This window comes from Tiliqua scincoides, chromosome 2, assembly GCF_035046505.1.
Source record: "Tiliqua scincoides isolate rTilSci1 chromosome 2, rTilSci1.hap2, whole genome shotgun sequence".
NCBI lineage: Eukaryota > Metazoa > Chordata > Lepidosauria > Squamata > Scincidae > Tiliqua > Tiliqua scincoides.
Window position 1 is genome coordinate 6,823,822 of NC_089822.1, and position 14,942 is coordinate 6,838,763.

Sequence of the window (14,942 nt, forward strand, 5' to 3'; positions counted from 1 at the left end):
GACCAAGGACTTAAGTCAGATAGAGGTTGAAAGAGAAGATGTTCCAGACCTCATTGATAAATTAAAGATCAATAAGTCACTGGGACCTGATGGCATCCACCCAAGAGTTATTAAGGAATTAAAGAATGAAGTTGCTGATCTCTTGACTAAAATATGCAACTTGTCCCTCAAAACAGCCACGGTGCCAGAAGATTGGAGGACAGCAAATGTCACACCAATCTTTAAAAAGGGAAAGAGGAGGGGACCCAGGAAACTATAGGCCGGTCAGCCTAACATCTATACTGGGTAAGATGGTGGCATGCCTCATCAAAGATAGAATCTCAAAACACATAGAAGAACAGGCCTTGCTGAGGGAGAATCAGCATGGCTTCTGTAAGGGTAAGTCTTGCCTCACGAACCTTTTAGAATTCTTTGAAAAGGTCAACAGGCATGTGGATGCGGGAGAACCCGTAAGACATTATATATCTGGACTTTTAGAAGGCGTTTGACATGGTCCCTCACCAAAGGCTACTAAAAAAACTCCACAGTCAGGGAATTAGAGGACAGGTCCTCTCATGGACTGAGAACTGGTTAAAGACAAGGAAACAGAGAGTGGGTGTCAATGGGCAATTTTCACAATGAAGAGAGGTGAAAAGCGGTGTGCCCCAAGGATCTGTCCTGGGACCGGTGCTTTTCAACCTCTTCATAAATGACCTGGAGACAGGTGGGCAGTGAGGTGGCTAAGTTTGCAGACAACACCAAACTTTTCCGAGTGGTGAAGACCAGACGTGATTGTGAGGAGCTCCAGAAAGATCTCTCCAAACTGGCAGAATGAGCAGCAAAATGGAAGATGCGCTTCAATGTCAGTAAGTGTAAAGTCATGCACATTAGGGCAAAAATCAAAACTTCACATATAGGCTGATGGGTTCTGAGCTGTCTGTGACAGATCAGGAGAGAGATCTTGGGGTGGTGGTGGACAGGTCAATGAAAGTGTTGACCCAGTGTGCAGTGGCAGTGAAGAAGGCCAATTCTATGCTTGGTATCATTAGAAAAGGTATTGAGAGCAAAACGGCTAATATTATAATGCCATTGTACAAATCAATGGTAAGGCCACACCTGGAGAACAGTTCTGGTCACCATATCTCAAAAAAGACATAGTGGAAATGGAAAAGGTGCAAAAGAGAGCGACTAAGATGATTACTGGGCTGGGGCACTTTCCTTATGAAGAAAGGCTACAGCATTTGAGCCTCTTCAGCCTAGAAAAGAGGCATCTGAGGGGGGACATGATTGAGAAATACAAAATTATGCAGGGGATGGACAGAGTGGATAGAGAGATGCTCTTTACATTCTCACATAACACCAGAACCAGGGGACATCCACTAAAATTGAGTGTTGGGAGAGTTAGGACAAAAGAAAATCTCTTTACTCGGCGTGTGGTTCGTCTGTGGAACTCCTTGCCACAGGATGTGGTGATGGCGTCTGGCCTGGACGCCTTTCAAAGGGGAATGGACAAATTTCTGGAGGAAAAATCCACTATGGGTTACAAGCCATGATGTATATGTGCAACCTCCTCATTTTAGAAATGGGCTATGTCAGAATGCCAGATGCAAGGGAGGGCACCAGGATGAGGTCTCTTATTATCTGGTGTGCTCCCTGGGGCATTTGGTGGGCCGCTGTGAGATACAGGAAGTTGGACTAGATGGACCTATGGCCTGATCCAGTGGGGCTGTTCTTATGTTCTTAACAGTAGGCAATGTAGGGCTCAGGGAGTGGATATAGTCTGATAAAGCCTCTGACTTCTCCCCCCCCCCCCAAGTAACTGGCACAGAAATGAGTCACCAGTGAACCACATCACAGACTGAAGGGAAAGCCTTTGGAAAGCCAAACAGACAATTAGCCTATGTTGCCTAGACCTCTTAACAAATTCAGTTTGGTCTTGTCCTGTACTTCTCATGCCCGCAATAACTGCACTTTTAAAGGATCTCACAGGAGATGTGTTTTGAAACAAAAATTCATCATACACAAGGAATAGGAGGTGTTGAAGTAATAACAAAGATAAAATGACTGCAAGCATCATGTTCAAGTTACCTAAAAAAGGTGTGTGCTTTTCTCCCAAGAGGCCAGCCCAGGCTCTGCAAGCGAGCAGGATCTAAAAATCATGGTTTGTTTTTCCTTAATCGTGGTTTGAAGTAAACCACAGTTCAGATGCAGCATGGAACTTCTTAGTGGAAGGAAAGGGTTTTCCTCTCTTCCCGTCATGCGGGGGCAGGGAGAAGGAAAGCCTTGTTCACATAGTGGGAAACTGGTTTCCTATGCCATCTTAACCAGTCTATTTTTGACATTCACATATTTTAGTATACAAGCAGTATCTAGGATCGTCTATAGGTGTACTTTCCTCTGTCCTAAAAAGATAGGAGTACACTTAATATATCTTATAAATCTATTTTTTAACAGTGGGCCATGAGATACCATGAAATTCAAAACTTTTTCATGAGAAAAACATCTTAAAAGCCTAATACCCATAGCCATTTTAAAGAGTAGCAACAGCGCTACCACTATTGGAAATTAGATTCTTAAGCATATTTGCATGATCTCACAGTAATTGTTCTGCACTTAAGTGTGAGATTCAAAAATAGTTACAAGCCAATGAAATAGCATCTGCATTTTTCTTCACAATTTTAATAGACGTTAGGTCTCATAAACCCAACCAAAAACCTTTATTTTTACCAATTACACGTCTCACTCTAATAACCACCCAAAATAACAAATTCTTATTTGTACTGGGTTTTAAATGCAAGAATCATGTAAGACCAGGAGGCCAACACAGTTTGTTTGAAGCCAGCCACATGCTTCTGAAAGGTTCACAAGCATCTGTTTAGAAATACAGTGCCTCAAGATATGGAGTTTGTTTTGGCTATCATGGTTATAGCTATCAATAGCCCATGGATCCTGGGTCATTCTAGAAACCATTGACACTGGCTGCCATCATCACAAATTGCAGAAGTAAATTCCACAAGTTAATTATGCGTTATGTGACACAAAGTACTCCCTTTGTCAGAATCTACTGCTAAGCAATTTCAATCAGCATGTGGGAAAGAAATGTCTCCCTATCCTCCTCCTGTATAACATGACCAGCAACATCAATTCCATTGTGCAAGTGCTTTGTGCAAGTGCCTTGTGCTACCAGTATAAGCTTACTATAAATGTTTATACTGTGCCTTTCCATTTTTTAAATCACAAAGAATTTTAGGAGTACTGTATTTGGAATGCTTGCAATGGCATTCTACTGGTTTTCAAACCATCACTAGAAACACTTGTACACTCAAAGGGCTCACATCTCACAGCCAGCTGGCAGCCAAAGTTACATAAGGCTACACCACTGTCTCTTGTTCCCCATGCACTCCTACCCCACGCCACCTTAGCCTTGAAAGAACAGTTTCTCATGTACTGGCTACCACTCTTAACAGAAAATGAGTTTTCTGCCTGAATTGCTTACCATATGCAAGTGGCATTTTAAGTACCGCTTTTTGCTTTACCATACTTGTGCCACAAAAAATATTGTTTGAACAAATGGCACCAGCCAGGCCAGAATGAGGACAAGAGAAGTGATCCATTTCTCATCTTGCTTAGCAGCCTACCATTCCCATTAAGAAATGGTGGATTGCCCCAAGGTCACCAAGATTGCGTGGTCGGTCTGTGGAACTCCTTGCCACAGGATGTGGTGCTGGCGTCTAGCCTAGACGCCTTTAAAAGGGGATTGGACGAGTTTCTGGAGGAAAAATCCATTATGGGGTACAAGCCATGATGTGTATGCGCAACCTCCTGATTTTAGGAATGGGTTAAGTCAGAATGCCAGATGTAGGGGAGAGCACCAGGACGAGGTCTCTTGTTATCTGGTGTGCTCCCTGGGGCATTTGGTGGGCCGCTGTGAGATACAGGAAGCTGGACTAGATGGGCCTATGGCCTGATCCAGTGGGGCTGTTCTTATGTTCTTATGTTCTTATGTCACTGCACCATAGGAAAGAAGCAATCTCATTTTCCCCACAGGAGAGAAACACCACATGAAACATCCATGCAAGGCAACCTGGCCCCTAGCCTAAGAATATTGCACCATTGGTCCAGAAACAGCACACAAAGCAAGCTGTTGTGTCTTTTACTTACCAGTACTACTCCCCTCAGGCTTCTGTGAGGAAGAAGGGGTCATTGCCCATTCCCAACAGGAGCTCAGCCTGTCAAGAGGAAAAGAAGGGATCCACTGGTGTTTTCAGCCAGCTTACTGGTCTTACAGCACCTTATGCAAGATGGCAATGTCATTACGAGGTAGCCTACAGCCTCTAAACCACATGAGTGGGGGGGGGGGGGAAACCAGACCATGAGACTGAAAGGTTTGGCCTGAGACTGTAGAACCAAATGCTGAGATTGATGAGCTTAGACTGGATCTCCCATAAAAGTCATGCTTTCAGCCAACACCACCCACAACAAGCCACTCTTTACTGTTTGGTACCAGACCAACAGCCCTTCCCCAGATTTACTCTGAAGTATTTACATACGCAAAGGAAAAATTCCACCAACATCAGTAATTACTTATACAGAATCATCTGTGGTCAAATGTTACACTATTAAAACATGATTATGCTTCCATAACCAAAAGGTTTCCATAATCATCTCATCTTTTCTCATAAACCAGGGATTTGAACTGAACCATTGAAAAGACTGGTGGTAAATAACCACCATGATCAAAATGGATCTGTATAAAGCTCCAAAGCACTATAGATGCTGCCACCAATGCTGGATTGTGTGCCCCAGTAGCACTTCTTTAAGTGGAGTCACATACTCTCCTATTAGCTAAAACTCATTCCACCAGTTACAGCTCGTTTAGAACCAGATATTCTGTTCCTTCTAGTACTACTGTACCTATTATACACATAAATGGAAACAATATATCACTTTCAGCCAGTTAGATGGAAACAGTTCTATCTCAGACATTTAAGAGTATTGTACGGTGATACCTCTGCTTAAATTTATAAAATTCCAAACAACCAGAAATAGTAGTTGATAGCCCTTTTTCATTGCATTTTTTTAAACAACCAGGTACCAAATACTAAACCAAATGTTCAGATTATACTGACAGCTTACATCTGTACAAGATTGCACCTCCACCAGACACTTCTTCACAAGCCCCAATCTTTGACAGTACACTATTCTGGCAATTAAATCACTCATGTGAGAAGTTATTTCCAGGAATGAGTCACTGACAACAACGCACAACTCTAGGTAGCTCAGTAAGCATCCCTACCAACTGAAGAACCACAGAAGAAAACCTGAAACATCTTTATAGGTACAACAGATTACTTATACATTTTCCCAAATTCATTTTGCAACAAACATTTACCTGCAGCAGCTGTCTTACTAGCTGTCCTAGTAGACAATGAGGACTGCAACCTGTTCCTAGTTTAACACAGATATAGAAAGATGTGCATTCATATATTCTCACTAGACAAGAACACACTACTGTAAAATTAACCCACTATTTGCAAATGAAACAAGAAATAATTGGATTACTACATCATGAGTTTTAGCAATCAGTTGCAAACATATCAAACACAAAATATGATCAATCGGGAATACATAAAAGCTTGAAAAATGTTTCCAACTATCATTAGCACAAGCTAGTCTTATTAGTATGTGAAAATATTTTAATGTGACTTAAAACTACACTCTTAGATTTTTTTTTAATACTCAACAGCATCACAGAATTGCAACACAGAGATCTCTTACTCCTGTTTGGGAAGAGACAAGGTGGATTCAAACCTAGACTCAGCTCCTCAATCAGCAACAGATTCATGACATGGCCTGAGGCAAATATACTAAAACTCCAATCCCCACCCTTCCATATAAAAGGAGTAGCAGTTATCTCCCATCAAGCACTTTTTACATGCAAATTACCATAGAAAACTGTTCAGCTATCCTCCAGAGGGCAGAGAGTTGCATCTTCTTGCAATCCTCCTACTAGAAAAAAACTCCTTAACACCTATAGGCTGGGTGTAAAGGTGCTTCCCTCATTTGCAGACATTACAGCCTTAGGAGTAAATCTACAAAAGTTACAAGCCCACAAACTTTTTTCACTAGCCCACTTGGACACACATATTATTTTATTTTTATTATTAGATTTAAACTCCACCTTTCTTCCTGAAGGGTACACAATGCAGCTAACAATCAATAAATAAAAATACAAAGACACTAAAATACAGATAAAACTATAAAAGATAAAAATAGTGTAAACAATAAAAATGACTACAAAATAAAAATATATTATGCTAATCATTTGTGGTTCAAAAGGCTACACAGGCCAAATGTAGGTATGTTTTTTTTCCCCAATTGGGAGTAACTATCAAGTAAAAGAGCACTACCTACATTTTGCTAGGCTTCCTTATTTGGTTGCCTGGAAGTGATTTTTGCTCACTACAGGCAACAAATTAAATAGTCATTTATAAACTTGTCATAATACTACTTGTTCATACCACAGTACATCACCTACTCCATCTCATTAGAAACAATCAGCAGAGGCTACAATCTCTGGACAATATTTTCACCCCATCACACACCTACCATGAGTCACTCACATCTTATCTGTAGCTCCTTTTCATTCCTTTGCCCCAGTATTCCTATTCAAGGGCCCAATCCTATCCAACTTGCCAGTGCTGATGCAGCCACACTGCCGCCCAAAGGGAACAAATGTTTCCTTACCTTCAGGAGCCCTCCATGACAGGCATCCCCACAAGGGATGCAGTGCACACCCCTCTGGCACAGCTTCAACAGTGCTGGAAAGTTGGATAGGATTGGGCCCCAAGTTAAATTCACTTATGCATATGATTGCCTCATGAGTAAACATATTCACATCCCTGACTGTAAAAGTGGTGATATTTTTGCAACATATTTTTTAATGGCAACCAAGACTTTGTCCTGCACAAGGAGACAAACCTGAGTTACTCTGGAGAAAAACCTCACTCAACAGAAATACATTTCCTGACTACATTACCTTTTACAATTAGAATAAGTCTTTCCTGTATTACAAGAATTAATCTACTCTACTCAGCAGTAAGTTTCCCTGGAGAAACAAGTGTGTTTCTCCAGTACTGACAAGAATGCAGCACTAACAATTCCCATAAGTTATGCAAGTTCACTGCTACCAAGACACAAACCACTGGATATCTTAGTTACAAGCATCCTAATTTACAACTTCTGATCAGTTTAAATGTTGTAAAGTCCAATAGCTACTTCTATACATTCAGAATATGTAGCCACTTAGTTTTATGCAGTGGAAATTACTTCAAGAGCTTGGCTTCTCAAAAACAAGAGATACTCTTTACACAAAGCTCACTAGGAAGATGAGATTTCCACACATAATAAATACCGATATAAAAACTATTCTTGAGACTTGACAGGGAAAAAACCGTGAAAGGACTAGAAAGCAGACCAATTCTTTCCTGAACTGCAAAAAAAGTTGAATCAAGAAAGTTTGTAATTATTTAAAATATTGCAATACCTTTTTTCAACAAAATATTTACAAGACAATTTATACAGTAACATTTTAAAAAACTGACAAACTCTGTGTTATAGCTTGGTTTTGGCTGAATTAGAGTTAAAACCTTATAGACAGGTCAGGAAGCAAAGCTAAATACAACTCCCTTCATCTTACTACTGGCTTGTCAGAGAAAGCAGCTTTGGTGTGAAGATTTCTTAAAGATTTGGTCCCTTCTCAACATTTCTGTCCTTTGGAGGCAAGGTATGTGTAATGACTTGCTGCTCCTTCAGTGCTGAGTAGAGGATAGAGAAAATTTTCAACAAAAACTCCTTTTTACCCATTGCAGGAAAAAAAGGAACAGTTTCAAACAAAACTTACTCTCCTTCTCATTGTATATTGAGAGCACTAGAATGAAGAGCCAAGACACACTTCCCCCTCTCTAGATTCCAACTACAGCAAGTGTAAACACTCACCACAATCCTAAACATATTTATTCAGAAGCAAGACTGTTCCCTATAGTAAGCATGTTTATGACTGCCACCTTTCAAAAAAAAAGTGTGGGTTGGAATTTCAGAAGACTGAGAAGGAAAAAGGGAGGGGAAAATAACCAGCCTACATTAATATTCTGCAGTCAACCTCCACCCTCAAGAATAAGATCACAAACCTGTGCATATGATAGAAATCATATCCACTGTATTTGACTGGGCTTACTCCCTACTAAGAGTTAATAACTGCAGCCTTAAACTGCAATCCCTGCACATGCCCAATCTTGTCTGATCTTGGAAGCTAAGCAGGGTCAGGCCTGGTTAGTACTTGGATGGGAGACCGCCTGGGAATACTGGGTGCTGTAAGCTTATACCATAGTCTTTCGAGACTGAAGGCTGCCAACAAAACTGCAATCCAAGTACACTTTATTAGAAGCAATCCCCATGGAGACCAGTGGGTGCTTGCTCCCAACTTAGATGTCCCTTAGGATAATTCTACATGACATTTGATCCAATATGATGCTTACCTGCCAGCAAGCTTGAAATGGGCTCAAGTGTTGCTCACTTGCAGATTTGGAACAGGACCACAGTTCTCTGTTATTACTAGAGATTTATTACCTTTCCCACACTGAAGCAAATGTCCAAGGCGACTTACAACAGTGTTTCTCAACATCTGTCCTCCGCCATACCACTTTGTATGATCCACCTATTGGAAGAACCACCGGAAGTAACTGGCAATGATGTCATTACCAGTTACTTCCAGATTGGGAGGCCAGACACAAACACTGGTAAGAAGCTCAGGGTGGATGGGATGACATTTCTGAGCACGCAAAAAGCCTATGCTTGAGCTCTGCCCACTGAGCCTCCTACTGCTTTTCATGTTGCATTGCTGCTCATGCTGCCAGGCAGCAGTGGGCTGGGGACCCATGGGTACCACTGGACACCACCTCAAGTACAAGTACCACTGGTTGAGAAATGCTGGCTTACAAAGCTCCATAATAAAAGTACAAAGCTATCGTAACAGGATAGAAAAAAAGTCAGAGCATTAAAAAAAAATTAATTTTAACAATAAACAGTGAAACGTAAAATAAAGCAAGACCACCACATACTGTTGAGCCAATGGGGGAGGGAACAAATAGGCCCAAGGAGACAGTCAAGACACAGCAATATTTCAGAGGCTCAGAGGACAAGTATCTACTCAGCAGCCAGATGGAGCAGGTTTTGAACCCTGGTCTAAAGAAAAGCCAAGAGGGGGAGCCTAGGCTTCTCAACTTCCCCCCCCCCCAATGCCACAGTTGTAGCTCCACTACAGAGAAGGTGTGCAGTACAGTGGTGTAGCTAGAGAGGATGAAAGCACTAAGTTTTGCAGGGAGCCTCACCAAAGCATGCAGGCAGCCTCATCCCCACCCCTTCTGAGCCATTCTGGGGGGGGGGGAGAGAAAAACAGACATTCACTTCCCTAACTCCACTGCTGTTTTGTTTTGCTTCCACCACCAGAAATGTCTGGGGGGGCTGTTTGCACAGCATGTTCAGGTACCTGCAAAACTCAACACTGCACCCCCTCTAGCTACACCCCTTTACTGCACAGCCTTCTCTGCCCTGGTGCCACAACAGTGGCATCCCTTGGGGGGGAGTGAGAACTGCTCCTTCCCTTGTAGCTTTTCCGCAAGGCACTGCCCTCCTCTAGCACCCTCTTTGCTCCCCCACCAGGAATGGCCCCAAAGGGGGAGAAGGGGCCGCCTGCACGCCAGGGTGAGGCTCCCTGCACAACTTAGCGCTTTGCTCCCCCTCTGGCTACACCACTGGGCACAGCCTTGCAACCAGAGCCCCAGCACGTTTGGACTGGGAAACTTAACACCCTCCCCCCCCCCACCATCACCGCCTGAACCCAACTGGCACCTCCTCCTCCCAGGTAAAGCGTGCAACGGGATCACAGCCCCGGGGGCAGGCTGAACCAGGAGAGGGGAAAGTCGCACTAAGTTCAATGGGGAGAAAGACCTCCCAAGCCCAAAGGAGGGGGCTGGGAAGCGACAAGCCCCCCCAAGCCCTCCTCTGGCTCTTCCTCACAGCCCAGCTCGGCTTTGGGGGTTCCCCCAGCAGTGAGTCCCCCTCACTAACCCTCCCACACCGAAGGACTCCTCTCCCCTCCCCCACCGCAGCAGCACCGCCTCCTCCCACCACAACAAAGCGAGGGAGCCACCCCCTGGCGCGGCGCAGGCCGCAGGCCCCCAGCGCTTCCCCGCACGCGGCCCCCTTCGCCTCAGGGCCCGGTGGGAGCCCCGCAAGCCCTCCCCCAAACCTCGGAGACCAACCTCCTCACCCCCGAGCTGCGCCTCTGCCACCCTCACTCCCTCTCTCGCTGGCTGCCCCTCACCGCTCCACGCCCGCCATTGGCTGACGAGCTGGCCCCGCCCCTCCGGCCCCACCCCTGCCCCTGAGCGCGCCCCATTGGCCGGCGGCCTCGTCCGTCAGGAGGCGGCCGCTCCTTGGAATGTACCAGAGGGATGAGGGGGAGGGGCGGAGAGCGGCTCCCTCAGCCCCCACCCTCGCTCTTCGCTCCTCCCTCCTCACTTGCTGCCTCAGCTCGCCTGGGGAGGCGGAGATTGGCAGGAAGGGCGGCCAATCGCGTGAGGCGCCCGCTAAGCGTCAAGGGGCGGAGGCGGGGCAGGCGGCGGGAGGGTGCGGGCGGCAGCGTGAGAAGCCGAGGGCTGGGATTGGCTGAGCGCAGCGTAGTGCCGCCCACATGTCCGCAGCGCTTGGGGTTGGTTGCGCCAGGAGAAGAAGAGGAAGGAGCGAAGCAGAGCTGGGCTGAGCCGAGCCGCACTGGTCTGCGCAGACTCCTCCGCGGGGACTGTAACCTTCCGCGCAGCCCTGCGGCTCGCACACTGGGCGGGAAAGAGTTCCGGCCAGCCACAGCAGCGCCTCTCCCCAGCACCCTCAGGCGGGCTGGAGGGCGCTCCTAGCCCGGGCACTTCCACGTGACGCCACGCAAGCGCGGGATGAGTGCGACGCCTGCAGGCTGCACAGGGGGCGGGGAGCCCCTCTCAGAGCCGCGCTTCACACAGGCCCTGGGGCTACTTCCCCACACCTCCTCTCAGGGGTGACCTCTGAACTACACGTCCCCTCAGAGGTTACTTCCAAACTTATGTCCCCTCACAGGTTACTTCAGAACTACATGTCCCCTCAGAGGTCGCCTCTCACATCCCCTCACAGGTCACCTCAGAACTACACGTCCCCTCAGAGGTCACCTCTCACATCCCCTCACAGGTCACCTCAGAACTACACGTCCCCTCAGAGGTCACCTCTCACGTCCCCTCACAGGTCACCTCAGAACTACACGTCCCCTCACAGGTCACCTCTCACGTCCCCTCACAGGTCACCTCAGAACTACACGTCCCCTCACAGGTCACCTCTCACGTCCCCTCACAGGTCACCTCAGAACTACACGTCCCCTCACAGGTCACCTCTCACGTCCCCTCACAGGTCACCTCAGAACTACACGTCCCCTCAGAGGTCACCTCTCACGTCCCCTCACAGGTCACCTCAGAACTACACGTCCCCTCAGAGGTCACCTCTCACGTCCCCTCACAGGTCACCTCAGAACTACACGTCCCCTCAGAGGTCACCTCTCACGTCCCCTCACAGGTCACCTCAGAACTACACGTCCCCTCAGAGGTCACCTCTCATGTCCCCTCACAGGTCACCTCTCACGTCCCCTCACAGGTCACCTCAGAACTACACGTCCCCTCACAGGTCACCTCTCACGTCCCCTCACAGGTCACCTCAGAACTACACGTCCCCTCAGAGGTCACCTCACGTCCCCTCACAGGTCACCTCAGAACTACACGTCCCCTCAGAGGTCACCTCTCACGTCCCCTCACAGGTCACCTCAGAACTACACGTCCCCTCAGAGGTCACCTCTCACGCCCCTCACAGGTCACCTCTCACGTCCCCTCACAGGTCACCTCAGAACTACACGTCCCCTCAGAGGTCACCTCTCACGTCCCCTCACAGGTCACCTCAGAACTACACGTCCCCTCAGAGGTCACCTCTCACGTCCCCTCACAGGTCACCTCAGAACTACACGTCCCCTCAGAGGTCACCTCTCACGTCCCCTCACAGGTCACCTCAGAACTACACGTCCCCTCACAGGTCACCTCTCACGTCCCCTCACAGGTCACCTCAGAACTACACGTCCCCTCACAGGTCACCTCACGTCCCCTCACAGGTCACCTCAGAACTACACGTCCCCTCAGAGGTCATCTCACGTCTCCTCACAGGTCACCTCAGAACTACACGTCCCCTCAGAGGTCACCTCTCACGTCCCCTCACAGGTCACCTCAGAACTACACGTCCCCTCAGAGGTCACCTCTCACGTCCCCTCACAGGTCACCTCAGAACTACACGTCCCCTCAGAGGTCACCTCTCACGTCCCCTCACAGGTCACCTCAGAACTACACGTCCCCTCAGAGGTCACCTCTCACGTCCCCTCACAGGTCACCTCAGAACTACACGTACCCTCAGAGGTCACCTCTCACGTCCCCTCACAGGTCACCTCAGAACTACACGTCCCCTCAGAGGTCACCTCACGTCCCCTCACAGGTCACCTCAGAACTACACGTCCCCTCAGAGGTCACCTCTCACGTCCCCTCACAGGTCACCTCAGAACTACACGTCCCCTCAGAGGTCACCTCTCACGCCCCTCACAGGTCACCTCTCACGTCCCCTCACAGGTCACCTCAGAACTACACGTCCCCTCAGAGGTCACCTCTCACGTCCCCTCACAGGTCACCTCAGAACTACACGTCCCCTCAGAGGTCACCTCTCACGTCCCCTCACAGGTCACCTCAGAACTACACGTCCCCTCAGAGGTCACCTCTCACGTCCCCTCACAGGTCACCTCAGAACTACACGTCCCCTCACAGGTCACCTCTCACGTCCCCTCACAGGTCACCTCAGAACTACACGTCCCCTCACAGGTCACCTCACGTCCCCTCACAGGTCACCTCAGAACTACACGTCCCCTCAGAGGTCATCTCACGTCTCCTCACAGGTCACCTCAGAACTACACGTCCCCTCAGAGGTCACCTCTCACGTCCCCTCACAGGTCACCTCAGAACTACACGTCCCCTCAGAGGTCACCTCTCACGTCCCCTCACAGGTCACCTCAGAACTACACGTCCCCTCAGAGGTCACCTCTCACGTCCCCTCACAGGTCACCTCAGAACTACACGTCCCCTCAGAGGTCACCTCTCACGTCCCCTCACAGGTCACCTCAGAACTACACGTACCCTCAGAGGTCACCTCTCACGTCCCCTCACAGGTCACCTCAGAACTACACGTCCCCTCAGAGGTCACCTCTCACGTCCCCTCACAGGTCACCTCAGAACTACACGTCCCCTCAGAGGTCACCTCTCACGTCCCCTCACAGGTCACCTCAGAACTACACGTACCCTCAGAGGTCACCTCTCACGTCCCCTCACAGGTCACCTCAGAACTACACGTACCCTCAGAGGTCACCTCTCACGTCCTCTCACAGGTCACCTCAGAACTACATGTACCCTCAGAGGTTACCTCTCACGTCCCCTCACAGGTTACCTCAGAACTACACATCCCCTCACAGGTTACCTTTGAACTACACATCCCCTCATGTTACCTCCAAACTTACGTCCCCATAGAAGTTACTTCACAACTACACATCCCATCAGAAGTTACCTCAGATATTTACTCTGAGGTTATCTAACAACTACACATCCCTCAGCTCAGGGATGCTGAGGGGAATGCTTGTGTGGCACCTGTGAATGGTGTTGACACAGGAAGCAATGCAGGATGGTTTTCTTGCTAATAAATTTATGTTTACAGAAATTAAGATCAAGGGTATATTCAAGCCCAAGCCATCAAAGAGAGATTTTTGTTTTTGCCTATTATTGTGATTATTAACAAAAAAAGAGGAAGACAGAAAGAGGGGAGCAATAAAAGTGATGAGGAGAAACAGAAAGACATGTTCAAAACACAAAACGTGGGCCGCTGGTACTCCGTAGCGTAGCCACCTACACATTCCCTCGTAGGTGAGGGTGCCAAGCACCAAGTTTTGCATGGTGCTTCATCATGTGTGCAAATGGCCCCCAATGACTCTTTGGAGTCATTCCAGGCCACTACAGCAAAATGGAGGCGCACGCCCAAAAGTCTTCCCTGGAACGCTCCAAAAGGCATACACCTCCATTTTGCTGTAGCGGGCTGGAATGGCTCTGAAGGGGATAAGCAGGCCAGTTGCTCTCAGCACCATTAGGTGGTGAATCACTAGGTTTACATGAAGCACAGACAGCATTCTATGGATGGTGGACTGTGGACTTGGTCTTGTGAACCTGTAGTAAACCCAGTGCAACTTAGGCCTAACCTAAATGCAAGTTACAGCACAATCCTATCTTGCGCTGGAACAGGAAGGCCTGGATGCCTACACTGTATCCAGCACAAGATAGGGTCCCAAAGTGGCTCTTCTGGAAGTAAGGTGAAACTCTTTCCCCTTACCCCAGGTAAGTCACTGCAGCCCCAATGGGTCTCCTCAGACTTGTGCCACCCCCAGAGGTGGCATAAGTCTGAGGAGAGTGAAGTGGCTTGCAGCCACTCCACGCTGCTTGGAAATTGGGCCTAGGCTCCTGCATATATGCTGGGTCTCAGCCCTGCCTTCCACTCCCCGCCCACCCCTCGGACTGCCCTCTGACCACCCTTCCCCATCCTGGAACACCTCCTCCTCCCCACCCTCCAAAGACCCTTTTGTCTGCCAAGCTTGGCCAACACAAGCCTCCCCATCAAGGTCAGCACAGGCCAGCACGCATCCCTGCCAACTCTTGAGGAGGCACAAATGTGCCTTACGGATTGCAACCTTAGATAAATACAGTGCACGAAAGGAGGAAAAGGAGAGCTTTCAACAATATCTCGTAATGGTTAGTGTC

At 47.9% G+C, this 14,942-nt stretch overlaps 1 protein-coding gene across 5 annotated transcripts in view; it reads right to left on the reverse strand.

Moving 5' to 3' along the window:
- Positions 1 to 10,400, reverse strand: part of SMAD2 (SMAD family member 2) — a 53,936-nt gene extending 43,536 nt beyond the window's left edge. The window contains exon 1 of one of the 5 annotated variants that reach the window (XM_066613952.1): positions 10,364 to 10,400. In XM_066613952.1, the coding sequence (XP_066470049.1) occupies positions 10,364 to 10,380 (17 nt within the window). In that variant the 5' untranslated portion in view covers positions 10,381 to 10,400. Of the gene's footprint in view, positions 1 to 4,140; positions 4,208 to 10,301 lie in introns of those variants that run through there. The other 4 variants (XM_066613948.1, XM_066613950.1, XM_066613949.1 and 1 more) reach the window with 4 other exon arrangements.
- Positions 10,401 to 14,942: the final 4,542 nt, after the last annotated feature.